At 46.8% G+C, this 27825-nt stretch overlaps 1 protein-coding gene across 1 annotated transcript in view; it reads right to left on the bottom strand.

Moving 5' to 3' along the window:
* The window catches only part of TMC2 (transmembrane channel like 2), a 63737-nt gene extending 37128 nt beyond the window's left edge, over nucleotides 1-26609 (bottom strand). The window contains exons 1-4 of the mRNA XM_044262204.1: nucleotides 26576-26609; nucleotides 13462-13783; nucleotides 10066-10218; nucleotides 1556-1646 (exon numbers count right to left, since the gene is read on the bottom strand). Coding sequence (XP_044118139.1) covers nucleotides 1556-1646; nucleotides 10066-10218; nucleotides 13462-13783; nucleotides 26576-26609 — 600 coding nt within the window. The remainder of the gene's footprint in view (nucleotides 1-1555; nucleotides 1647-10065; nucleotides 10219-13461; nucleotides 13784-26575) is intronic.
* Between the last annotated feature and the right edge of the window lie 1216 nt (nucleotides 26610-27825).

The following is a 27825-nucleotide window of genomic DNA, read 5'->3' as shown; positions in this document are numbered from 1 at the left end:
GGCTTACGTCCACATTTGGCAGACAGCCAAGTGCATAAATCTGATAAGAACTTTGTTTAACCTTTGTGGTGCTGGAATTGGTAGGACCTTGACCCATGGCCTCCATTCTTCTCCTGGTGAGAACAATGGCCTGTTTTTTGGGTCTTGTTTCTGTTTTTCTGAAAGAAGTTAGGTGTTTTGCGTCTTTCCAAGATCTGTTCTCAGCACCAACATTCAGAGTTGGTACCAGCTGGAAACCTGAGTAGCTGTCTGTCTGCTGACTGGGTGAAAATTTGTCAGCTCTCAAGGGGGTTGCTCTTCCAACAACCGTACTCCCTTGAAATATATCTATTTGGAATTAAAAAAAAAAAACCTCCTGGAAAACAGCAGACAAAGAAGTAGTGGGGAGAAGACCCTAGGATCAGTTTCTATTATAATAAAGGCCTCCTAAAGACTTGTTTGTAAAGGAAGTGGGGTTTCCCATGTAAAGTCACTAAAGGCTCAAAAGGAACATTTATCTGAAGGGATCAGATGTGTTTCCAGACCTGTAGGCTTTGAATGTATCCTGATGGGATGATTGCTATACAAGGAAGGAAGCACCTGTCGAAAAGGACGGTGGTCACAGGTGCGATAGAGAAGAGGTGTGGGTAAGCAAAAGCCTGGTTGATAACAATGGCAAAGCAATCCCTACAATAGGAAGGGGTATGGAGCCTAGCATTGGGCATTCTAGCTCCACTGCTTTACCTACCTTCCCTAGCTCTGATTCCATGCTCAAAATTCATCTTTGGTGGTTTATTTGGCTTTCTATTTAAGTCTGTCTATAAGGAAAACTGCCCATCACCTGGGCTGTGAGTATTTTGATTTCTATGGTAATGATTTGTGGTTGAAAATTAATTAATTGAAATTGGGATTATGGTTAGCTACCAACATAAAGTAACTCTATTATCAAAAAAAAAAAGAGGCACTGCTGATGTGAATTCTTCATATTTCAAGTTCTCTCATGGTTATTTCTTCTCATAAATTAATAATCCAGCACCTGGTTTTACCTATCAGTCTCAGAAGCTTTATTAATGTGATCCCCCCCACCCCAAGGGATAGATCCCCTGTCAGATGCTGATAATATCAGTACAGAATATAGACTTGCAAGGCTGAGGGCCAAGTCGGGTAATGAACATTGCCAAGGGAGGCCCCTGGGGACAGCCTGCCAGTTAGCTGATCACTTGGCCACCATCTGACAGTCCCTTGGGGCTGTGGGCATCAAACAGTGTGTCCGGATTTGGGGCTTAGGAAATAAGATCTCAGTCCTTTCACCTCATCCGTTTTGTGAGTTTATAGTTCTTCACTGGAGAGGAAATGAATCTCAGATACACCGAAGCCCTTACAGATAAATGTAGAGAAACTGACAACAAACGGTCTCCATTCCTAGACAAATCGGCTAGTCAGCCGGACCTCTCAGGGGGGGATTCTGGGGGAACTAGACAGAAATGAAGAGGCTGGGCAAGGGCCTGTGATGGTCATCCAGGTTCAGAGGCTGAGCAAACACTTCCAAGGGTTTGGCTGTCTCTGTGCCACCCACCTTAGCAATCAGCATCTTACAGGCGTAGAGTCGCTTGCCTTTCCCCTTTCCCAAGGCTCCTTCATACTTCTCCACAAACTCTTGGGCCTCCCTGGTTAGGAAAAAAAAAAAAAAAAGGAGGCGGGGTAGAGGCAGAACTGCAATTAATACCAAACCAAAAGAAATCTGAAGGGTTTTTATATTCCTAGTTAGAATGTAAGCTCTGCGAAAGCAGGACTCTTTGTCTGTTTCATTCATTGAAGTTTCCCAAATGCTAAGAAGAGTGCTTAGTACATGGTAGGCACCCATAGGCAGAATTTGGGCCCCCATGAGGGTAGCCCCCTAGTGGCACACCCATGAATGGCAAAAGGGACTTGGCAGACATAATTAGAATTCTGGAATTTAAAATATATTATCCTGGATTCTTGGGAAGGGCCCAGAAGAATCACATGAGCCCCTAAACATAGAAGAAGGCAGGTTGAGAGAGAGAGATGTAGCAAAAGGAAAAGTCCGAGAAATTAGAAGCAAGAGAATTCTCCACCCTCTGTTGCTGGGACCCCTGGAGAGGAAGCCACATGGTAAGCAAGAGAAGGAAGCGATTTCTGCCAAAACCCAGCAAGCTTGGAAGAAGACCTCTAGCCCCACATGGGAACCTCAGCCCTGCTAATACCTTGATTTTAGCCAGGTGAGACCCTGTGCAGAGAGAGAAGGCAGCCGTGTCCTGCTGGACTTGTGGCCAGCAGTGCTGTGAGCCGGTAGATAGGGGAGTCGCAGCTCAAACAGTTGCACTGTGGCAGTGTGTTGTAGCAGCAATAGAAACAGACATGGCAAAACAGGTGAAGGAGATGAAAGGGTAAAATATTCCAGTTATGGAATATGGACAGGATTAGAGGAGATTATGCTGAGTGAATTAAGTCAAGCAGAGAAAGTCAATTGTCATATGGTCTCACTTACTTGTGGAGCATAGGGAATAATGTGGAGGACATTAGGAGAAGGAAAGGAAAAGTGAGTTGGGGGAAATCAGAGGGGGAGACCAAACATGAGAGACTGTGGACTCTGAGAAACAAACTGAGGATTTGGGAGGGGAGAAGGTGGGGGTTGGGTGAGTCTGGTGGTGAGAATTAAGGGGGGTGTGTATTGCATGGAGCACTGGGTGTGGTGCATAAACAATGCATCTTGGAACACTGAAAAAAATAAAATTAAATTTTAAAAAGTTCCAGTTACAAAATAACTAAGTCATGGGGAGGCAAAGTACAGCCTAGGGATGATAGCCAATAATACTAATAACATTGTATGGTGACAGATGGTAGCTAGGCTTATAGTGGTGAGCGTGGCGTGGTGTATGCATACCTCGAATCATGCTGTTGTACACCTGAAATGAAGATAATATTGTATGTCAGTTATACTTCAGTAAAGAAAAGGAGAATGAATACAGCATTCAGGAGACATTGGTGGACTGCATGAATGTTGAATGAGGGACTGCATAACCCAGGAAGGTTGGATGAAAACAACATGCATCAGTTTGTCTATTATGTATTCTGGGGGGTGTGCTGGGGCCAGTGGGAAAGGCTCCTGAGAACCCGATGTTAAATATTCAGGAACTTGGCCACCTGGCTGTTAAACTGTTGGTAGCTTGAAATTAGCCACCGGGAGTATTCAGACGGTGGAAACCAGCAAATGCTGCAAATCAGACCCCCTCCTTTGCAGACCGCAGAAAGTCAGTTTTTCATCAGCCCCTGGATAGAGCACCACAAATGGATGAGAAATGAAGTCCATTTCAGGGTGGCTCTGGGGCTGTGGGGGAAGGCGTCGTGGAGCTGTGTGTTTGGCGGCTATTGCTACAGCCCTCGCTGTATGCTACACAATCCCTATCCCACCTCCAAAGAGCGACTGCAGGCAGATCAAAGTCAAAGTCACATTCTAACCTCAGGTTAATCCTAAAGCTGGTTTTATTCTGATGTCTCCATATTGATGAGGGTGACTGTCTAGCTTCCGAGCCCCAGGGTCAAAAGCTGGTCTGTAGGGGATTAAGGATCCTTAATGGGATCAGCTCCCTGTTTTCCCCCAGGACATGTACTGGCAGTTAGCTATCTGTGGCTACCAACTAGGCACAACACAAAAACATGTTTCATGAAATTTGTATTTTTGTTCTCTTCCTGTATTTGACAAGTGAGCAGAGGCTCCTAAGCACTTGGAGTTTTTGAGTTTAAATGCACCAGCTTTTGGGATGCCTGGGTGGCTCCATCAGTTGAGCTTCCGACTCTCGGCTTAGGCTCAAGTCATGATCTCGTGGGCCATAGGATCAAGCCCCACCTGGTTGGACTCCGTGCTCAGTGGGGAGTCTGCTTGGAGATTTTCTTCCTCTGCCCCTCTCCGCAGTATCTCGCTCTAGAATAAATAAATAAATCCTTAAATGTGCCAGCTTTTAAGATTTGGGGACTTCAAGTGAAACTTCTCAAAGTAAGAGCCAGCTCATGTTCCTGAGCTGTTGGGCCCAGCAGCAAATACTTCTCTTCTTGATATCCAGACTCTGTGTCTAGACCCCCAGACAGCGCTCAGGAGATCAGAAGGCCATGCCCAGCAGTGGGTGCAAACTCCAGGGATTGTTCACTATGAAGAGTCCACCTGGTTTAAGAATTTTGGTGGACACAGTGAGCTTTTCTGGATATAGTGAAAATACATAAATAGTAACAACTAACTTTTTGCAGAAAACTCCTTTTTAAACACGTTACCTATAATCCAGACTGTCCCGTTCTTCCTCACCAGACAGGATTTGGTTTATAGAAACATAGCCTCCTGCCCTGTACTTCTCGATTGTTGCAAATCTTACTTCTGTCCCTTCCTTGTCACCAAGTGTCCTTTGAAGAGGGAACTTCTGCAAACTTGTCTCCCTTTTTTCCTCAGACCAGATGGTATGTGGTAAATGCAGTGAAAAGGCAAAGAGAGGAGGGAGCTGTTGTTTTGAGGAAGAGTTTAGGGGCATGGATCTCAAGGAAGTAGGAGGGAAGCCCTGATGGCCAAAAGGAGATGGCTAGGGGCTGGGGGTGGCCAGAGGTTGAAGGTGGTCTGGGCCATGCTGGTTTGGGGCCTCCCTTTGTCCCCAGGCAATTTCCATTTTTAGTTGTGGAGACTCAACTAGTTGTGGAGAATCAAATAAATGCTGAACTCATGCTAAGTAGAAATTTGGATGGGCCAGGTGAGGATCTGTGTCCAAGGGCAGTGGAGGTTAACCAAGAATGCCTGGCTTCCTTGGATGGTGGTATAAAATATGGTAGCAAATTGTTATTCTTCCCTTTAAAATGGAGAACTGGGGGTTCCTGGGGCTCTCAGTTGGTTAAATGTCCGACTCTTGATTTTGGCTCAGGTCATGGTCTCTGGGTCACGGGCCTGAGCCCCGTATCAGGCTTCTCACTTAGTTTGGATTCTGCTTGTCCTTCTCCCTCTACTCCTCCCTTGCACTCTCTCTCTCAAATAAATAAAATCTTAAAATAAATAAATAAATAAATAATAAAATGGATAACCAAATTCTCCTCCCCTTGAATGTGGGCCAGACTTAGTGACTTGTCTCCAATGAACAGAAAGTGGTAGAAGTGACTATTTATAACTTCTGAGACTAGGACAATAAAGGGTAATTGTGACTTCCTCTTCTTCTGAGGGAAGCCAGCTTCCATGTCATGAGGAAATTCAAGCAGCCTATGGAGAGAAACTGAGGCCTATTTCTAACAACTACCAGCCCCGGTCAAGCCTTCAGATGACAGCAGTCCTGTCCAACAACCTGACCCAACCTTGTGAGAGACTCCAAGATGGAACTGCCCAGTTAAGCTGCTCCTGAACTTCCGGCCCATAGAAGGCAGTAAATTTTCATTACTGTTTTAAACTGCTAAGTTTACACATCCCTAGATACTACACTGCAGAACCCAAACCACTTGGTGCTCACACATTTAGGTTTGCTATGTCTTTGTCTTAATGGATTGATACCTTTATCACTCTATAAAATTCCTTTCTGTCCCTGTTAATTTCCTTTACTCTGAAGTTGACTTTATTTGATATTTATACTGCTTCATCTACTACTTTATTTTGGTTAACGTTTGCATGGCATATATTTTTTGGTCATCTTTATACTCTCAACCTATATATATCATCATATTTAAAGTGAATTTCTTGGGGTGCCTGGGTGGTTCAGTTGGTTAGGTGTCTGCCTTCAACTCAGGTCATGATCCCAGGGTCCTGGAATCCAGCCCCGTGTCAGGCTCCCTCCTCAGTGGGGAACCTGCTTCTCCCTCTCCCATTTCCCCTGCTTGTGTTCCCTCTCTCCTTGTGTCTATCTCTGTCAGATAAATAAATAAAATCTTTAAAAAAATACAGTTTCTTACAGACCATATGCAGTTAAGTCATTTTTAAAATTACTCTGCCAGGGTGGCTCAGTGGGTTAAAGCCTCTGTCTTTAGCTCAGGTCATGATCCCAGCATCCTGGAATCGAGCCCCACATCGGGCTCTCTGCTCAGCAGGGACCCTGCTTCTCCCCTCTCTCTCTGCCTGCCTCTCTGCCTACTTGTGATCTCGCCCTGTCAAATAAATAAATAAAATCTTAAAAAAAATAAAATTACTCTGCCAGTCTGTCTTTTAACTGGTATATTTAGACCACTTACATTTAATGTAGTTATTGATATGTTAAGATTTAAACCTAAATGGGGCACATGGGTGGCTCAGTGGGTTAAACCTCTACCTTTGGCTCAGGTCACGATCTCAGGGTCCTGGGATTGAGCACTGCATCGGGCTCTCTGCTCAGCAGGGATCCTGCTTCCCCCTTTCTCTCTGCCTGCCTCTCTGCCTACTTGTGATCTCTCTCTCTGTCAAATTAATAAATAAAATCTTAAAAAAAGATTTAAACCTACTGTTTTACTTTTGTTTGTTTGTTTATTCTTTCTGTTTTTCATTTCTCTAATCCTTTTTCCTGCAAGTTACTTCAACATTTTTTAGGATTCCATTTTGGTTTATCTATGATGCTTTTCAGTGTTATCTCTTTGTATGGTCTTTTCAGTAGTTGCTCTAGGTATTACTACATATTAGTATATAATGTGATATGTAATGTAAAATGTGTGTGTGTTCCTTATGTCCCTTTACCCTCTCATTTATAATTGTCTTAGATATTTTCTCTACATTCATTGAGAACCATATTAGATGTTGTTATATTTTTTTCTTCAACCATTAAACATAATTTTATGTACTCATAGGGAGAAGGAAAATCTATGACAGTTTCCAATATTTTAACTTTTACCATGTTCTTCCTTCCTGATGTTCCAAGAGTCTTTGTTTTATCATTTCTTTTTTATTTAGAGAATTTAGCCATTCTTTTAGGGTTGGTTTGCTGGTAACAAATTCTTTTATGTTTCCTTCATCTGAGGATGTCTTGATCCTTTTTCCTTTTTAAAAAAAGATTTTATTTATTTATTTGAGAGAGAGAGAAAGAAAGAATGTGAGCAGGGGGAGGGGTGGAGGGGTAAGCAGATTCACCACTGAATCTGGGGCTCGATGCAGGGCTTGATCCCAGGACCCTCAGATCACAACTTGAGCAAAGTCAGGTGTCCCAATTTCTTCTTCTTCTTAAAGGATATTTTTGCTGGCTATAGAATTCTGGGCTGACAATTCTTTTATTTAGCACTTGAAAAATTGTGTCACCTTCCTCTGTCCTCCAGAGGACAGGCTTCTGATAAGAAATTTACTTTAATTCTAATTGTTTTCCCCTATAGGTAATGCATTGTTTCTCTCTGACTGCTGCTAAGAAGTTTGACTATGATGTGTCTTGACATGGATTACTTTGGGTTCATTCCATGTAGGGTTTCTTTCATTTTCTTGAGTCTGTAAGTCTTGCCAAATTTGAAAATTTTTAGTCATTATTTCTTTGAAGGTTTTTTTCAGCCCTACCCTCTCTCTTCTCTTTTCTGGGACTCCTACCCCTGACCCTCTCATATCCAGGGCAAGGGATATGGAAGAAACACTAATATTAGAACATTTATTGCAGTCCTAGATGTCCCTGAGGTTCTGTTCATTCCCCCCTGCCCTGATTATTTTCTCTGTATTGTTTAGATTGGATAATTTCTCTTGTTCTACCTTTAGTTTCATTGATTCTTTGTGTTCTTCATTCTGCTGTTGAGCCCACTCATTCATTTTTTAAAAATTTCAGTTATTTTATTTTTTACTTCTAAAATTTCTAGTTGTTTTTCTTTACATCTTCTATTTCTTTTCCTAGACTTTCTACTTCTTCATTAGTTTCATGTCCTCGTAATTGCTCAGTGAAACACTTTTATGACAGTTTCTTTAAAAATTTTGCCAGATAATTGTAGCATCTATGTCATCTTTGTGTTAGCATCTTTAGTTGTCTTTTATCATTCAGCTTGAGATCATCCTAGTTCTTGGTATGATGAGTGATTTTCAGGTGAAGCCTGGACACTTTGGATATTATAAGACTCTGGATCTTGTTTAAATCTTCTGCTTTAGCAGGCATCCTCTGACACTGCTTCAGTGGGTGAAAAGGAAAGGGTGCTGTCTAGTTCCTTCCAGATGGCAGTCATGCTCCTCATTTGACTCCTTTTGGCATCCAAGACTGGGTAGGAACTCTTCATTACTGCTGAGAAAGGATGGGAGTGTTCCTGCAGAAGGGACACTTGGCCCCAGTCTTGCAGGATATGGGAGAATTAGCCAGGCTGGCAGAAAGCAAAGATCGAGGCAGAGGCACCAGCTTGCTTGGGGACTCAGAGGCTCTCTGGGCTTGGACTTGAGCCTGAGATAAGGAGTCTTGGGAGAGGGTAGAGGGAAGGAGGCCAGCATTGGCTGAAGATCCCTGGCCAAGGAGAAACACATGGGTCTGTTTGACTTCCCAGGCTTTAGCCATTTGTCACCCATCCCAAGAGCAGGAGCTCTGTCCTCTGGCTGGAGGAGATGTCACACTTCTCCTCCAGGCAGCTAGACAGCCCTCAGGAAATCTCCCAGTCCCCGTGACTTCCAGCTGCCTGGAGATCTCATTTCCATAAGCACCTCGGTTGCTCTTTTTCCACTGTTAATAAAAGATGTGTTCAGGTGACACCTGAGTGGGGGTGAGGTCCCGTAAGGGTGACAGATGGCTGTTCTGTGCCCCCCTGCAGGAAGAAGAACCTGGCCCCGAGGGACTAGGGAGAAGTCTCAGGAAAAGAGGCTGAGTGGGAAGACAGCCACCGCTGGGAGCTGTCCCTGCCGCTAGAACGGTAGCTACCAGCCACGGGGGATGATTAAATTTAAATAAATTAAAATAAAACCCCCAAATCCATGTCTCAGTCACACTTGCTACTCTCCAAGAGCTTACTGGCCACCTGTAGCTGGCAGCAGGAGTATTAGTATGGATTTAGAGCACTTCCAACAGAGGTCCTGTTGGGACACACTGACCGGTGGGCACCGCAAGGACACCTTTCTTCCCACAACTGTGTAGGACATAATGTGGTCATTTGCGAGCATGGAGTAAGCTCTGTTCACCAGAAGCCTGGCCCATGTTTGTGCAACTAGCATCTGGGCGGTGCCTCTCGGAGGGGCAAACCATGAATTCCAATGTGTCCAAATACAGCTGCCAGATTGTTCTACCCAGTAGAGGATGAGGCATTTGACTTGAGCCGCTGGGAAATGCATGTGAGAGAGGAGCCAGGGAAAAGGGCTTCACAAAGAGGGAAGGGGAGAGGGAGCATTCCCTGCCCAGCCCTGCAACAGAAAAGCCAAGAGAGCAGTTTTGGAGGGAAATGGTAATGTTGGATGGGGTTTTTTGTTGTTGTTGTTTTTAAGTAGAAAACCAGAAGTTAAGCAATGTGACTCTCGCCCTTATGAGAAATGAGGTTCATAACGTGTATGGCGTGCTGGCCTTTGTATGGAAGCCAGAGAAGGGCCAGCTGGAAACAGGAGTCGGGGGCTGGGGCCTGAGGAGGCCTGAACAATATTCATGGAGCATGATGGTGAGCTTGACCCGGGGTCAGGCCCTCAGGCTGCAGGAGTAGCTGAGACAGACCCAGTCTCTGCTCCCCACACTTAAGTGGGAGTGCTACACATGGAGAAATTCTGGGTGCCTAAGGAACACGAAGGGAGTTCTGACCTTGCAGAGGCAGAGGAGGGTCACAGAGAGTCCCCCAAGGAAGGCATGTCCGTGTTGGGTTGTGAGGAAGGCGCAGGAACCTTCGCCATGAAGGTGAAGGGGTACGGGACAGAAGGGACATCAGGCAGAGTGGCAGGGTTGGCTCTAGGCCAGAGCACCATGATCCTCATCTCGCTCCCCAGACCCTGCTTGGTGCTGGCAAACCGCAGCCCTCTGTTAGCAGGAACGACTCCTGTTTGTCTGGGCTCTAACAGACCCCACTCAGGCACTGTGCTTGTGCTGGGGAGAGGAGGGACCAAAGCAGAGTGGGAGAGTGAATCCCACTTCCCGTCAAGTCCTCTTGCGGCCGGGTTTGGGGCCCATGGGAAGGACTTGCACCCTCTGGACTTTCAGAGGCCCCGGTTGACCACCCCTCGCTCACCTGAGCTCCCTGAGCTTTCTCGCCATTGGCCAGGGCTTGTTCCGCATGGTGGCGATGAGCTTCTTCTTGTCTTCAACCTGCTCCAGGATCTGGGCCAGTTCCTCCTCTGAGAGAGACTCCACTCCAGAGGGGTGGGAGGCCAAGGAGGGTGATCTGGAAAGTAGAGCCGGAGCAGAGCAGGGGAGAGGAAAAAGTTGGCAAGTGTCTTCAGGTGCTCTGTGGAATGGAGAGGAACCCACAGGCAAGGCAGGTGGGTTGTGTTCCCTGGCCTTCCCAGCACTGATCACCCCTCAGAGGCCTGTGCCTGAGCAGAAGCCCTCAGTGACTCCCACCGCCCATCAGAAGAGGCCGCGCTCTGTCCTGTAGCCCGAAACACCAGGAGGGTGGCCTCCCCCGACTCCCATTTCTCTGAGTCCTTCCCACCCACCACACTTGAGCACAGTGCTGCTCAACAGAAACGTAACCTGAGCCACGTGTTGTAATTTAAAATTTTCTAGTAACCATATTAAAATGGCAAGGGGCACCTGGGGGGCTTATTCGTTAAGCATCTGCCTTTGGCTCAGGTCATGGTCCCAGAGTCCTAGGACTGAGCTCCCCTCAACAGCTCCCCTCAACAGCTCCCCTATTGATCGGGCTCCCTGCTCAACAGGGAGTCTGCTTCTCCCTCTGCCTCTCACCCTGCTCATGCTCACTCTTTCTCACTCTCTCTCTCAAATAAATCAGTAAAATCTCTAAAAAAAAAAAAAAATTAAAAAAAAATGGCAGGGACACCTGGGTGGCTCAGTGGGTTGAGCCTCTGCCTTTAGCCCAGGTTGGTGATCTCAGGGTCCTGGAATCGAGCCTTACATCAGGCTCTCTGCTCAGCAGGGAGCCTGCTTCCCCCTCTCTCTCTCTGCCTGACTCTCTGCCTACTTGTGATCTCTCTCTCTGTCAAATAAATAAATAAAAATTTTTAAAAAATAACAAAAGGAGATGGGCAAGCTAGCTTTAATAATACATTTCATTGACTCCAATATGTCAAAAATTGTTATTTTAACATGTAACAAATATAAAAAATTATTAATGAGAAATTTTATATTCTTCTTGTACTGTCTTCAAAATCTGGTGTTCATCCCACAACTACTGTGCATATCAATTCAGACATTAAATTTTCCTTGAACATATTTCATCCATATCTGGATTTCATAATATTTGTAGTTGAAAAGGTAGATTGACATACCCAGGTTGTTTTGGACATACTTAGAAGTTTCCCAACAAATGACTGGAGTAGCCAAATGCCATTTCCCTTTGACATTTGCATCTGCATTGACAAAAGCAGTTTGCCTTTTATTTTTTAGAGATTCGAAATGCTCCGGCTTCAAAGTTAAATTGATTTCAAAGCTATAGCTGTCTATCCGGGTTAAGTAAATTCACTAACTCTTGTGTTAACTTGGTAGTAATAACACTGAATTAGAATGAAAGGAAATTAGAAATTCAGTGTCTTGGTCTGCGTGGGCCACAGTTCAAGGGCTCAGCACGGGGCTGACAGGGATGGTACTGGACAGCATAGGGGGAGGGAACATCCAGCCGGAATCCTTCTCCCCAGGTAAGGAACCCTTCTCCCCACGTGAGAAGCCTCAGCCTCAGCATTTCACAGACAAGATGATGTGTTCAGCTGCCACAAAATCCTAGTTCTTGTGTGTGCTTCTCACACCGTCCTTCACTCGCAGACACGGTGACTCTGGGAGGGACAGCAGCCCCCCCGCACCACCCCACGGTGAGGAGGGCACAGGAAAAGGCTATGCCCCAGCTGCTTCTTAGCAAGTTTCATACATGGAAACACCAGGGTGTGGGCTTGACTTAGAGAACAATTTACAGGAGCCTCTATGAGTCTTAATTTCTGAGGAGCTCAGAAGAGGACAGAGGTGAGAGGAAAGGCCCAACACTTCACTTCTGGGAACACTTGGGCATGGGAGTGTCTTGTCACACCTCAGGCACACCCCATGATTACCTGCCTTTGAGTTTTTCCACAGGGGTTCCCTTAACCTGGGGGTGGGGGGGGGAGGCTTCAGTCATTGCTTGTTCAAATGTCACCTGGGCTTCCATGACCGGCCGAAAAGCTTACCTTTTCCATGGATGGATGTCCTGATGTCCCAGCACCCCCCAGGAAGGCAGTTCGTTAAATTCTTTCTCAGATCATATTGCTTTCTGCCTTGTCTTGTGATGACTGCTGCTCAAGGCCTCTCTCCCCTGCCAAACTGTCAGCACCTGGGAAACAGGACTGAGCCTTTTCCATCTCTCTCTACCTGTCGCAGCACTTAACTGAGATTGTACCCCTGACTTTGCATCTGCCATCCAGACACTGGGGGTCTGTTTCCGGGTAGGGGGAGGGCAGCCTCCCTGTAAAGTTCAGGACACTCCAAGGCCCAATCTGCGTGCTTTAAATTCTCTTTCAATTGCTAAGGGCACCTTTACCCCTTTAGCTGATGTCCAAAGACCATTAGACAATAGAAAAAAGCCCCAATCAAGCCAGGAATGGCTGGCATGGTGACAAGAAATCAGTGGGCTCTTTTGAGGGTCCCAGTTCCCTCTGTAAAGGCCAAGAGGTCCGGTTGAAGAGCCTAGAGCCCTGTGGGAAGGAACACCATTTTCACCATAACCCCAATTCCTTCAACTATTTCGAAAGCCTTCTCAGCCATTATCAAGACGGATTCTTAAAACATCCCAAGAAGTGAGTAATGTCAAAGAGGGAGGACAGGAGAAGTTGATGTTCCATCAAAATTTATAGCAAAGAATGGGCCAAATCCTGACTTGCTGATTCTATAAGCTGGCTTAGTCCACAGACCCCCCTGTGCCAGTGCTAATGAGACAAAGGAAACAAAACAAATACCCCCTCCCCTCAAATCCCAAGTTTCAGGGCTGTTGGAATCCCCGACGGTCCTCTAGATCAATGCCACACATCACAGACGACGACACAGGTCCAGACTGGGGAGATGGTGTGCTTAAGTCCTATGATGACTGCTGCATCCAATTTTGTTAGTTTCTCTCAGTGCCTCTTCCGGAACTGTGGTGAGTCACCAGCTGAAATTCAGGAGACTTGGGATCTTGTCCTACCTGGCTGCCATGTCACACACCCCAACCCTCCCCACCCCCGCCAGTGCTTCCACTCACACCTGCCAGACAGGGGGCATTGGCTCTGAGAGTGCCCAGGGGCCAATCTGCCTGGAATGACCAAGACCCTCATCCCATTTCTGTCCCAGATGGGGAAGGCAGGGCGGTGGACAAGGCAGGGATGAACAGAAGCAGCCCCCCTATACCGGTGGAGAAGACCTCAGCCCTTCATCAGGGCAGGGTGAAGGGCCAAAGGAGAGGAGGGTGCCAGTCAAAAAATGCACCTGAATCAGAATCACAAATTACCTGTGTTTCTTTGGCCGCTTCCACATCTCCTCCTTTCTTGGCACCTCCTTTTCCTTCTTTGGGGGAGCTCTCTGCTCCTTGAGGGAAGCCCTCCCATCTCTCTTCCTCCTCCCCTCACAGGTCCTCTCTGTGGAGCTCCGCCCCTGCTCCCCCAGCTCCTCTCCGTGTCTCCTGCGCTCTGCCTGCTTCCTGCGGGGAGACCCCGGCCTTGGGCTGCCTCCAGCCCGCTCCTTCTGGCCAGGTTGAGCTCCACGCCTGCCTGCCGCAGCACCCTCGGCTCTGGGAGCCTGCTTCCGTGAGGGTCTCCTCCCGGACCTGTCACCTGCAGGGAGAGGAAATGGACAGTTCTGGCCTCACTGGCCTCCACTGCAGGAAAGTGCCCCAGCCTGTGAGGAATCAGATGTCCAAGATGCTTTCTGGAGCTTGTTAGCTCCAAAGGCCACCTCTTCCAGAAACTCTGGTTTGGGATGAGATTTACTGTCTCCCTCTTCTGACCAGCTGGCATTTCCACACTCTTGCCTAAACCTTAGGTAGAAACCTAGGCACTTGCCTTTCCTCTTTTTGGGTGTAGCTCCTTGGGGTCAGAACTGAGTCATCTCCTGACCCCCGGGGCCAGCCAAGCACGGGTCTCTGTTTGGCAAGGCAGGACCACTGGCATAGGAAGAGCTGGGTGGGTTCCTTTGTCCAGGGGCTGCTGCCTGATGAGCTCCTCTTGCGTTTGAGAGTGTGTGTGCGCGCATGTGTGTGCGTGTGTGTGTGTGTGTGTGTGTGTGTAAACCATGACTTCGAGGCATTGACAAATGACCTGGTTGAATGGAATCGACAGTATGAAATCTCCTCAACAGTTTATCCAACCACTATGCTAACTACAACTCTTTGTATAAGCATTTACAAATCAAATGCTGGGAAATTATACAGTTCTGGTATAATAGCCAACCTCTCTCCCACTTACTAGCTGGGTGTCTTTGAGCAAGTCACTTGACCTCTCTGAGTCTCAGCTCATCTCTAACATGGGCGATGTTCATCCTTACCCTATTAGCTTCTTAATGAACACAGGACAGTGACTGACCTCTGAGGACAGATGTCATTACCCTGATACTTTTACCCAGAAATAAAATATGTTTTGCTTATAAGAAAAACACAGGTTTCCATAAGTGACTCTTAATCTCATGAAACAAACTGTGGGTTGCTGGGGGGAGGGGGGTTGGGAGAAGGGGGGTAGGGTTATGGACATTGGGGAGGGTATGTGCTTTTGGGTAAATTGGAAGGAGAGATGAACCATGAGAGACTATGGACGCTTAAAAACAATCTGAGGGGTTTGAAGTGGCGGGGGGGTGGGAGGTTGGGGTACCAGGTGGTGGGTATTATAGAGGGCACAGCTTGCAAGGAGCACTGGGTGTGGTGAAAAAATAATGAATACTGTTTTTCTGAAAATAAATAAATTGGAAAAAAAATAATAATAATTACCAAAATGAGAAAAACACAGGTTTCGAGCTAGACTGGTTTGCCTGAAAAGATCATTTCTACCATCTTTTATCTCAATGACCACAGACACATTACTTTTCTGCACCTCAGTTTCCTCATCTGTATAATGGCTCTAGGAGCTCCCATTTCCTTACTTGGTTGGGGGCATGGTGCTAATTAAAAACAGGAGTAAAAGTTCTGGCCTGTGGGAAATACTCAGCAAAGGCTCCCTCCCCTCCTGTCTCCAGCCTGCCTTGCCACTCTTGTGCTCTGAGCCCCTGCGTCCGAGTGGGTAGTGCCTGGAAACAGTCTTCTGTAGGGCACTCATTCCCATTGCCCACATGGGCCCCCATTCAGCCTTTTCTGCCATGGGCAGGCAGATTTCCCCAGCTGCATTGCCAAAGGCCCAACTTGGGGCAAAGCAGAGGAGAAGTTTGCCACCTGCCATTCCCAGCAGCAGCAGTAGAGTCTGGGAAGGTGGAGTCCCAGGTTCCCAAATTTTCAACTCTACCCTCCTCCTTATCCAGCCCCTCAAAGTTGTACATTCAATGCGGTGGCCCCAGAGACCTTTCCTCTCTGCTTCTCTGACCCTTGAGATTTTATACTCTGAGAAGCAAGCCACCTTGTCAAACAACAACCAGAATTAGTCCATGGTAAGTGGGGCTGGATCTGGGGATTCAGAGTCTGGACATCTGGGCTTGATGTCTGGTTCTGATGGTTTTTGTCTGGGTAACTCTGGGCAGGTTGCTTATTGTTTCTGAGTCAGCTTTCTTGTAGGTAATCTAGTAAGTGCTGGCGGTGGTCTACCCAGATTCCCATTACCTGGCCACTGTGTCCTCCCCTAGCTACTGTGTGTGGTGGCTCTAACAGCTCACAGGTTCTCCCTTCTGGGTTGATGGGAACCATCTTGCTGGAAAATGCCTGGAAACTTACAGCTCACTCCTCTCCTTGAGCCAGCCTGTAGCTAATTACTAACTGACACAGAGGCACAAAATCCAGTCCTCTGCCTCAAGGCTGGGCAAGTCTGTGGCTCATTCATACTCTTGAGCTTCCGGCAGGATCAGGCCTTGGCCAGACTCCGCCTGGGCCTCATCCTTGCTTCTCTTGTCCTTCTCTGCCCTACTTCCCTCACTTCTGACCTCCGGAGAGCCACCCTTGATAAAATTGCAGGCTCAAGAATCCCTATCTCAGGCTCTGCTTCCAGGGAACTGAACCGGTCCACAGGCACCTATCTCAAAGTGTGGTAGGGAAATCCAATCTAGATAACATCTGTCCAAGTGTGGTGGAAGCTGGGGCATGCTAGATTTGTGAATGGGATTTGCATTGAGGTTCAGGGAGAAACTGCTCCAGGTTCTCTTTCTGGGTTTCAAACTAGGATACTGGTGACACATTCATATGGACAAGGTGCCAGGCTGCCTGGCCAACTGAGCTGGCGAAGAACTCAAAGGCCTTTTATTCGCTAATTCACTCACCCAAACCAAAACATTTATTGATCATTGATTAGATGCTACAGAGACTAGAGCAGCAAATGAGACTGAAAAGATTCTGCCCCTCAGCATGTTTTCAGTTAGTGGGGAGGCAATGTGATCAGTTCTATGATCTGTTCTATGAAGCACAAGGTGGGGCTTGACCCAGACTTCAAGCAAGGAGGGGGAGGGACAGAGGGAGAGGGAGAGAGAGACTCTTAAGCAGGCTCCATGCCTGATGTGGCAGGACTTGATCCCACCACCCTGAGATCATGACCTGAGCTGAAATCAAATGTCAGATGCTTGACCAACTGAGCCACCCAGGCGCCCCAAAAGGAAGAAACCTTTAAGCTGAGATCTGAGAACTTCTTCTTCTTCTTCTTTTTAAAGATTTTTATTTATTTGTTTATTTGACAGAAAGAGACAGGGAGAGAGAAAGAGCACAAGCGGGGGAGAGGCAGAGGGAGAAGCAAGCTCCCAGCTGCTCCCAGAGCCCGATGTGGGAGTTCATCCCAGAACCCTTGGATCATGACCGGAGCTGAGGGCAGATGCTTAACAGACTGAGCCACTCAGGCATCCTGAGATCTTATTCTTAACTGATCCAATAGATAAGAGTTTGTTTAAAATAATGCTAGCAACAATGTATTGGATGACCGTAGCTTATGGAAAAGTGAAATGAATGGCAGTGGTGTTCAAGGGCCATGGAGGAGGAACTGGGAACACGCTGTTATAATGCACCTGCATTACCCATGGAGTGGCGTGGTGTTCTTTGGAAGTGGACTTGGATTAATTGTAAACCGATACTGCGAACTCTAGTGAAATCACTAAGAAAAGTGAAAAAAAAAAAAGAACTATAATTGATATGCTAAAAAGCTGGAATCATATGAAATGCTCAGTCAAAACCACAAGAGGTAGGAGAGTGGAAGACAAAAATAGAACAAAGAACAAGGGTAATGATTAGAAAACAGCATCAACCATGGCAAATATTAACCCAACTATATCAGCAATCACTTTAACAGCAACGGTCTAACTACACCAGTTAAAGAAAGAGATTGTCAGAGTCAATAGCAAAAAAGGCCCAACAAGAAATTGTCTACAAGAAACCCACTTTAAATAGGAAGAAAAATACAGATTACAAGGGAAAGGGCAGAGGAGAATATGCCGTGCTAACACAAACCAAAAGAAGGCCTGGAGCAACTGTACTCATTTCAGACGAAGCAGATTTTAGAGCAGGGAAAATTATCACAGAAAACGTAGAGCATCACATTGCATAATGTTAAAGAGATCAGTTCTCCAGAAAGGCATAACGTTTCTTTTCTTTTCTTTCTTTCTTTTCTTTTTTTTTTTTTTAATTTTTATTTATTTATTTCACAGACAGAGAGAGATCACAAGTAGGCAGAGAGGCAGGCACAGAGAGAGGAAGGGAAGCAGGCCCCCTGCTGAACAGAGAGCCTGATGCGGGGCTCGATTCCAGGACCCTGAGACCATGACCTGAGCTGAAGGCAGAGGCTCAACCCACTGAGCCACCCAGGTGCCCCAGGCATAACATTTCTTAATATGCATACGCCTAACAACAGAACACCGAAAACTGGTAGAACTGCAGGGAGAAATGGGCAAATCCATGATTACAGCTGAGAGTCCAGCCCCCTCTGTCAGTAATCAAGAGATCCAGCAGGCACAAAGTCAATAAGGACATAGTTAAATGGAACAGCACCGTCAAGCAACTGGATCTAATTGATGTTTCTAAAACACTTAATCCAACCACAGCAGAATACACCTTCTTCTTGAGCCCACATGGAACATTCACCAAGAGAGACTATATTCTGGCCTATAAAACAAACGAGTAGCCAAATATTGTTTCTAAGGCACCCACAATCCTATCTTTTTTTTTTTTTTACTTTTATTTCTTTTAAAGTTTTATTCATTTATTTGACACAGAGAAAGAGAGTGAGAGCACAAGCAGGGGAAGAGAAGGCAGAGGGAGAAGCAGCCTCCCTTCTGAGCAAGGAGCCCAATGCAGGACTCATTCCCAGGACTCTGAGAGCCTGACCTGAACCAAAGGCAGACGTATAACCGATGGAGCCACCCAGGTGCCCGCCCATGATCTTAAGTGTTCATATCTGACAACTTTTGACTTCTTCTTTCCAAGACTGACTCCTAAGTGTAAAATGAAGTAAAATAACTTTTAGGATATCTTTTGTGTCTAAAACTAACTTAGAGAATTCCCAGAAGGTCCTGGAAAATCACAAAATCTTCCTCTTCCACCTTATGAAAAAGAGAGGTGCCAGAAACAATCAGGATTATTTGATGTTACTGTTGGAGTTTCATGAGAAGAGCTGTCAAATCAGAAGAGAGGCTCAGCTTTTTCTAGGTTAAGTTGGTTTAGGTCGAATGTTTAAATATTTCAGCAACTGAATGCTCTGTGGGCAGTTCCTAGAAATTTGTCATTGCCCTTGCTGTCCATGACAGAGTCCATTAATCAGAGTCCTGAAGGTGCTTTGCCTGATGTTAGGCAACAGTGTAATAATCAAAGTTCAGTTATCATTTAAAATGTTTACTTGGTATCAAGTCTTTAATTTGAATCTGGCATCTTTTAGGCCAGTACTTTTTAGTTGGAAATACTGATTAGATTTGCCTATGGAGTTTTATTAAAATATACATGCTTAGGGGAGCCTGGGTGGCTCAGTCAGTTAAGTGTGTGACTCTTGATTTTGGCTCAGGTCAGGATCTTGGGGTCCTGGGATTGAGCCCCATGTTAGCCTCTGCACTGAGCATCAAGCCTCTTTGAGAACCTCTCTCTCTCTCTCTCTCTCCCTCTGCCCCTCCCCTCGCTCACTCTTTCTCTCAAAAAAAACCCCACACATACTTAGGACCTACTCTGGACTCACTGAATCTCTTTACTTAATATTCTTGATCTCTTTTTCTTATATGTTTGTTATATTCTTGTTATAGTACATATATGTTTTTATCTAATTATACATTATACCTCAAGATATTTTTCTCTGTAAAGACTAGGTTAAACCGGGGCGCCTGGGTGGCTCAGTGGGTTAAGCCGCTGCCTTCGGCTCAGGTCATGATCTCGGGGTCCTGGGATCGAGTCCCGCATCGGGCTCTCTGCTCCGCAGGGAGCCTGCTTCCTCCTCTCTCTCTCTCTCTCTGCCTGCCTCTCTGCCTACTTGTGATCTCTCTCTCTGTCAAATAAATAAATAAAATCTTTAAAAAAAAAAAAAAGACTAGGTTAAACCATCTTTGTAAGTCAGAAATAATGTTCCTTGTCTGTAAAAACAGGTTTAATCACTAAAAACATTTTGCCCAAAACTTTCAGATTGCCTTATTAACCTTTGTTTTGCATCTTATAGGAATGACCAAATTTCCTTGTCAGTTTCACTATCGCTATGAATAACGTTTCACTTTTGAAAGTTGTCGGTAACAAGTTACCATTGCCATTTTAAGTTTCTCTCACTTACGGATGTTACATGTTGTATCCTCAAAGTTCCTTGAAACCTTGACTGTAGACCAGCGTTTTTGTCCTCAACCACCGGACTGTCTTGGAACCCTGACAGGAAGGCCTCTAGTGGGTACTGCTGACCAGCACAGTAGTATAACTGTCAAAGGGATTGATTCTTGGATTCACATCCTTCAACTGAAAAGACATCACCATCCTCAAATTACCGGAAGACCATCCATCCCTACTGGTGACCTTGGTTTGAGGGTTAAAGACAGTCTTTGGATATAGAAAGCTGTGCTCAAAATCCATTGGAACAAGACCATAGATTGTCACTTTGTAACCTGTATTCCTCTGTTTTCTATTCTTTAACCTAATTCTGTCCTGCATTAACTTAAGGTTATTTATTTATTTTTTTTTAAAGATTATTTTTTTTTAAATAAAGATTTTTATTTATTTATTTGACAGACAGAGATCACAAGTAGGCAGAAAGGCAGGCAGAGAGAGAGGAAGGGAAGCAGGCTCCCCGCTGAGCAGAGAGCCTGATTCGGGGCTCCATCCCAGGACCCCGGGATCATGACCTGAGCCAAAGGCAGAGGCTTTAATCCACTGAGCCACCCAGGTGCCCCTACCTAAGGGTATTTTTAATTGTGTTACTAATAAGCCTCTATTTCTAATATTGCTGTTTGCATCCTTAATCGCTCCTTGGTATGAATCCAATACCCAGTTACAATTCATTCATAAACTGACTAAAGTACTTATTTCCCAGTCAGCTTTCTTTGGTTCCAGTTTCTTGTAAGAAATCAGTTGGTTTCCTGAGTAACTGGACTCCACCTTTGGGCGATGTATTAGATGAGAAATTCCACAGCAGGCCAGCTGGTGAGAAATCCAAAACTCCCATCACTTCCTAGGAGGGTCTTGACTCTCTGAAGCAATACTTCAGAGATGTATTGTCAAATGCAGAGATGTATTTGTCAAAAACTGACAGAGATGTCACAACTTTGAACTTTCATTGAAAGAGAATTTGGGAGGAGATCAGGGAACCTATGGTATATTTTTGGACACCATCTCACTTTCACAGATCTACAAGTAAGACATGTTACTCTTCTTTTCCTTTAGTCCCACTTAATGATCTCCATACTAGAAAATTCACTACACCAAACTACTCTTGATGAACAGTGCCAAAAGATTACAGCATTACTTCACAATACTCCTTTGCAAAGGAGTATTTTGACCAAAACCAGATCACTCTGTGGCCCCCAATGACTGGTATTGGATCTGGTACAGAAGTCTACAGTTACTCACAAGTCAGACAGGAAATTATTACTTTGGTAAAAAGTAATAATTAATAATAAATAATTAATAAACATTAATATGTTAATACCTATTCTCAGGATAGCCTGTGACATCTCCCAGGACCTATTTTGGCCCATTAGTTTGTCCTTTAGGAAAACAGGATAAGTAGACAGTTTAATGGAAGGAGAAAAATTGTGCCCTGATTCCCTAACTACTCTAGGAGAATTGCAAAATTCAGGACTTGCATTTCCGCACGTTACAAGAGGTGTGGAGAGTGAAGTGAATCTTTTATGTTGTGATTAAGATAATAGCAGGTAAGTGGACAATACCATCAAGAGCACATATCTTGAGAGGTTTATGAAATTGGACAGGTGATGACTTAGAATGGAGCTGCCTTATTTTTTCAAGTTTTACTTATTTAAGTAATCGCTACACCCAATGTGGGGCTTAAACTCATGACCCTGGGATCAAGAGTCCCAGGTTCCTCTCATTGAGCCAGTCAGGTGCCCCTAGAACAGAGCTGCTTTAGATTACGTCAGCCTTTGGTTCTATGGACTTTTCCGATTGGGCAGGAGTTTTGTTCTTTTATTTAGTCTGGACATTCTTGGCTCCTGGCGGAAAATGGAACCATAAAAAGTCCGGTCATAATCCTCTTCGCATTTGTCTGTGTACCAGCTTTCAGACGGGTGATCCCCTGGGTTTTCAATACTGTTGTAAAGCTGCTGTGTGTCAAATGATTCAGCAAAGGGTCATCCAGAAGAAAGAGCTGGAAAACTTCACACACAGGTTGAAACAATTTCCCCCGGAAATCTGGAATTCCAAACAGTTATCCTAACTGACATTCAATTAGGATTCCTCAAACAGTGGTGAAGACCTGGATTGGCATTCTTCAGTCTGGGCTAAATAATGACCACAAAGACCAACTGAGAACTGAAACCATCTATCCCACATTCATCCCAGACATGGAGAACCCAACCTACACCATCGTGTCTTCATTAAGATGGACTTTGTGCTGTATCTCTATCTTCATTGGCATGACTTTATTTTTCCAGGAGTCTCCTGCCCAGGCAAGTGGCTTGACTGGTCATTGCAGGATTTCCCCAAAGACTCATCAGCTCTTCAATGGAAAGCATCACAGACAATTTGCACCCTAAGTTTCCTTGAATGCTTTGCCTCAAAACCCTGGCCTTGCTGCTTATTGTGGACTGTTGTATGCTAATTCTTACCCAATCCCAGTCAAGCCCCCCACTTTGGAAGTCCTGCCTTAAATCAAACTCTCGATTCTCAAGAAATTCCGACCTTACCTTCCCCTTTCTGAGACCTTACCTGCTGTAAGCAACAAGGCAGCTTTGTATTATCGATAAGATGGGTGGTGATACTTAGGAAGCCAGTTTTTGACAATAACTCAGATAAACATATTTTTGTTTTTAAAAAGAGGGAACAAATGGTGGATGAAATAAAAAAAGCCACGGGAATACAGAGAGAGTGGGACAGGGTATAATTGGAACAGATGTTTACTCTGATTGCTGAAGATGAACAGGAGTTTGCCAAGAGAAGAAGGATGAGGGGATTCTAGGCAGAGGAAACAGGGGACTGACGGGCCCCAGTGGAAATGCAAGAGGTCGGAGATAGGGGTGAACGATGCAGAGCTGAGTCTCAGGTGGGATCCGGTAGCTGGGGATGGGGAGTGTGTTAAGGGGAGGTCGCCCAGAGAGCTATACTGGTGGGACTGCTGGGTTGAAATCTGGAGGGTGAGGGTGTGGCAGTACAGCCTGTTTTGCAGGATGTGGTCTGCACCCAAGGATCATGCTAACAACACGGCAAAGAAAAAAAAAAACAACATGGCAAAGGCGGTCATGGAACATGGACACCAGCTCCCAGTCACTGCAGAAAAACGACCCCCTTGGCCCCCACAAGTGCGAGTGTGTTTGCTGTGGCTGCTTCACCCACTGTGAATGCACAAAAGGACACCAAGCAAGGGTCTGACTCCACCATTAACAATCCTTGGGGCTCGGTTCTAATTGGGGCAATTACTGCTTGAGCCAACTGGTCGCAAGCACATTGAAAAGCAGTGAGTGCTGTTTATGGATGGAAAGAGAGGTGATTGTGTGTGTGTGTGTGTGTGGTGGGGTGGGGAGTGGGGAGGCGGGGACAGGTTTTCTTGGCCCACACCAGCCCTGGTCTCAGTCAGAAAATGTAAAGCAGGATTATTTGAGTATAATGAGAACTCATCCAAGTTAGGAAGCTGGTCAGTATCAGCCAATGAGAGGTGGGTTTGTCCTCTAGATGTTCTTCCCCATGGCTCTGGAAGGCTTCAGCCCCCATCTTGGAGGAGGGATGGAGACAGAAACAAATCCACTCCCTTCAAAGACCTAGGAGCAAGTGTGAGAAAGTGTGTGTCCCTGTTGCCGTGACCCCTAGGAAAGTTCTAGAATTGAGAGAGAGGACAGAGGAGCAAAGAGTGTGTGCAAGAGGTGAAGGAGAAGGATCTCCTAGGCCCGCATACACTACTGGCACCATATTGCTTGGAAGAACTGGGTAAGAATGTCAACATCTGTCTGTGTCTTCTTCTGAGCACTGTGTGTTCTCAATCAGCTAACAAACGGTCTTCTTTTTGGTAATGAGCTGTACCGGGCGTTCTTTCAAACACTGTAGGTAGAAGTTGGGGGTTCATGCATTTTTTATAGGCTGTGATTTCCGTTTTAATCTTATTTCCCATCTGAATGCAATTCATATGGAACTTAGAGAGCAACAGAAAATGAGCTATTTTTTTAGTTTTTTTCTTTGCAGCCAGTTTTCCATGGACTCCATGTAATGAATAATTTAGGAGCCAGAAAAGCAGCTGCTCCATTAGGAAGACCTCCAAGCCCAGCACACTCTCCCTCACACGTCATAGGCCTCCTCATGCGTACGCACATGACCTAAGGTGAAAATAGGCTGAGGAGAAGCTGGAAGGCCCAGTGGATCTGGCTCACCCTCCAACTTGGTGATTTTAAACTGTAAAGTACATTTAGCAAATGATCTGGAAGGAGGAAGAGTTCTAACCCTTTTTGTCAACTAGTAGAATAACAAATTGTAATTATTTTGAGAAAATAACTTTGTATTCTCAGACATTTTTTTTTTCTCCTTGTAGACCATAAGCTGAAGGAATACACTATCAGGTCCCCTCAGAGGTGACTTCAGAGGATATTTAAAATGGAAATCTTTATGTAATTGGGTTTCAGTTCATTTAGTGGATTCCCAATATTTAACTTTGCTGCATTCCTTGACCATCTGGACCCCTAAATGAAAATTCTTCTTTCTTTAAGGGTGGGGCTGTGACTGGCATATTTCAGGAAGAAAAGGTTTGTATTTTAGGCAGAATGACTTTCCATTTCAGTCCTGCTTAAAGGACCATGTGCCCACAGGTGACCTCCCCCCAAGAGTGGCGTCTTTGGCTGGGGCAGAGGGGAGCGAGGTTGGGTCCAGAAGGGACAGCAACTGGAGGACTACAAGGAGTATGGAATGTGGAGAACCAGATCTGAGCGTCCTATGTCTAGATAACTGTCACCAAGAGCACCAACCCTCCTATGAGGAAGGGTTTTCTCATCCAGTCACACTCAGGCACATTTTTGAACGCTCATCCCCATGTCTGGAGGGAAAGAATGACGGGATGGTGGGTGCAGTGGAGAGGACAGACATGGCTGAGGGGCAGCTCTGGGGGTAGGAAGGGGTATTGAGATACCAGTGGTGCCTCCCTGTGGGCCTTCTTCCTGCCCAGGATCCTGGCTTTTCTACCAGTCTTGCTCCTGGATCTCCCCCTCTGTCACAGACCTGGCCTCAGCAGGGACTCAGGCCCCTGGCAGTGGGGGAGCAGTGGATGACAAGAGGGAAGGGCTTGGCAGAGGAGGGCTGATCCTCATCAGCTCCCCCACATACCTCAGTGTGCCTGAGTGGGGGCTGGACAAGTCCCTCCCACTCAGAATTGTCCAGGGGGACTCTCTTTCACCCCCAACTCAGAAGTCCATTCTTTCCTGAGAGTCTGCTTCCTCACTTACTGGTGGGTGTTCAGGCCCCGCCTGTGAGTCAGGAAGGAGAAAATGGCGTCCTATCTCCATCCAGTCTCAGGACTTGAAGTGTAGGATGGCCTGACCTGTGGGTATGGCTTCCGCCTACCTCATGGCAGTGGAGGGTCTTGTCTCCTGCATATGACTTCCTCTAGCTCCTTCTGGAGCAGGTGGGCCCACTGTCTGGGGTCTCCCCACCTTACCTCAGAGAGGTAAATCCCTCTCTGCCTCACAGAAGAGCCGTGGCCACATTCCTAATGGGAAGGTGGCTTAGCCCCACTCCTGCCGGTGCTTTGTGGAGGTGAAGAGTGTGCCGTCTGGAGTTCTGTGGCCTGGGTGTGAGTCCTGGCCCCACCAGCTTCCCTGCCCCCCAGGCTGATGAATGGTCACTGCTTCCCGAGGCTCAACTCAGTGTCGCTAACTCTGGGCTGTGGGTAGGCCCTCTCTGGGCCTCCCCTTCAGGTTGAACCACCTGTCCCCAGGGCTCCTTACATGTGAGGGAGGGAGGGACAGAAGAAGGGAGAGAGGAAGGAGGATGGAAGAGAACTCTGGATGGTGGCTGGACCGGGAATACACCACCCCATCTCACACACACACCGCCTCAAGCACCATCCCGCCTCACCTGTGCCCGGAGAGCCGCTCCTCGCCCGCCCTCTGGCTCCACCATCTGCTGGAAGAGATGGCGCGTGAGGGGTGGCTGACCTCTGGGAGTCCCCTTGCCTGGGTCACCCTTATTTCACAGTGGGAATCCTCAGCTGGGGGCTGCTGCCTCAGACCAGGACCTGACCCTGACTGTTTTACTAACCAGCATCCCCAGTCCTGATGTAGTTTTTTTTTTTTTTTTAAAGATTTTATTTATTTGACAGAGAGAAATCACAAGTAGGCAGAGAGGCAGGCAGAGAGAGAGGGGAGAAAGCAGGTTCCCTGCGGAGCAGAGAGCCCGACGCAGGGCTCGATCCCAGAACCCTAGGATCATGACCTGAGCCAAAGGCAGAGGCTTTAATCCACTGAGCCACCCAGGCGCCCCCCTGATGTAGTTTTGACACCCCACAGCAGACATGAGGTCAGAACGTCCCACATCCTGCTGCCCTAGACAGACAGACAGACAGACAGACAAGTCTGCTGTGCGGATTGCTGAGGAAAGGTGATTTTTAACCAAGAGAGAAGGAGGCTGAAGGCCCCGGTGCGCTCTGAGGGTCACTGCCACTCAACCCCAGCATGGGCGCTGAGGCCAAGAGAGGCTGGGTAAGCAGACTGGGGTCACTCAGTGAGCAAGTGGCAGGCCCTGGACTCAAGCCCGGTCCCTGTGCCTCGAGAGTCCCCCTCTGCTTTGCCTGGTCCCCTGCTGCTGCCCAGGAACCCCGTGGATGCTCCCCTCAGAGATGAGGACCACTCACCTTCCTCCCCCCGGCCCTTCAGCTGGCGGCTCATGGTCAGCTGGGCTCTCAGCACTGCTCACACGGCTTGCTGGTCTGCACACACCTTCAACCGGGGATGCCTTTCCTCCCACATGGTGGCTGGGCTCTCTTTCTGGGCCCCGCCAGCTGCCAGGGCTCCTGAGCTTGTTAGAGACTGAACCCGAGGAGGGGGAAGGTTGGGAGAGAGGCGGGCAAGAGGCGGGGAGTTCCCAGCCCTTCAATCCGTCCACACACTCCTCTGCTCAGGTTCCCCAGCAAAGAGGTAGTGTGGCCTCACGTTTCAGGCATCACTTACACACGGAGGGGCCCTGGAGGGGCCGGGAGCTGCCAGCTCACCTCCCGGCCATGCCGCCACCTGCCCCGGGAGAGGTGAGGAGCGTTCCCAGGGCGCTTTCCCTCTACCTTGAGTCCTGGTCGGGACAAGGCACCAGGGAAATCCTAGGATATTGGTGAAAATCAATCACGGGGGCTTCTGTTTAAAATGCAAATTCCCAGGGCTGACATGGGGCATTCAAATCAGTAGGTCTGGGCAGCGCCCAAGGAATCTACACCTGGTGTCCTGATGCCAAGTCCTGGGTCCCCTCTGATGAGCTGCTCCCCTCCTGCCGCCTGTCACTTACTTCATAGCTCTTCCCACTGCTGCCCGTCTTCCCAAAGGGCAAATCTGGCTGCTTTGAAAACCAGAGGTTCTGAGTAGATCCTCTGGAAGGCAGTCACCGGCCCTCGGGGATGGGGCTCTTCACCTGGGGTCCCTGGGAGCAGAAAGAGGGAACATAACAATTTTATTTTTCTTAGTCTTTGAACGGACATTCAGCATTTCCCTCAAAAATGTGTGATTTTGTCCCCAAAATAGACATTTTCTCAGCCCAGTAAGTCATGAAGGGCTTCTGAAAATATCATTTATGCTTATATCGCTACTTCAAAAGTATGATAGTTATAAACCTGCTCCTAGACCTTGTTATTTGCTTATCAGGAGGGCCTGTGGCCTGGCCACCTTGGTGAAGGGAAGTGGCAAAAGAACCATCCCGTGCGGTAGCAATTGAAATGCACATGGTTCAGTTCAGGCTTTAAAACTTTCCTTTTGTCACCTGGCCTCCCTGATCCAGAAATTTCCTGCAGCACCCCCCAGCCCCAGGACTCCAGGGCAGTGAGGGGATTCTGTTGCATTCTGTGACCTCCATGCTTTAGCACTGGGTGGGGCAGGGGGGAGGCTAGTGGGCCTGCAGCCA

Source organism: Neovison vison, chromosome 8, assembly GCF_020171115.1.
Source record: "Neovison vison isolate M4711 chromosome 8, ASM_NN_V1, whole genome shotgun sequence".
NCBI lineage: Eukaryota > Metazoa > Chordata > Mammalia > Carnivora > Mustelidae > Neogale > Neogale vison.
This window is presented reverse-complemented; position numbering and strand designations above follow the sequence as displayed.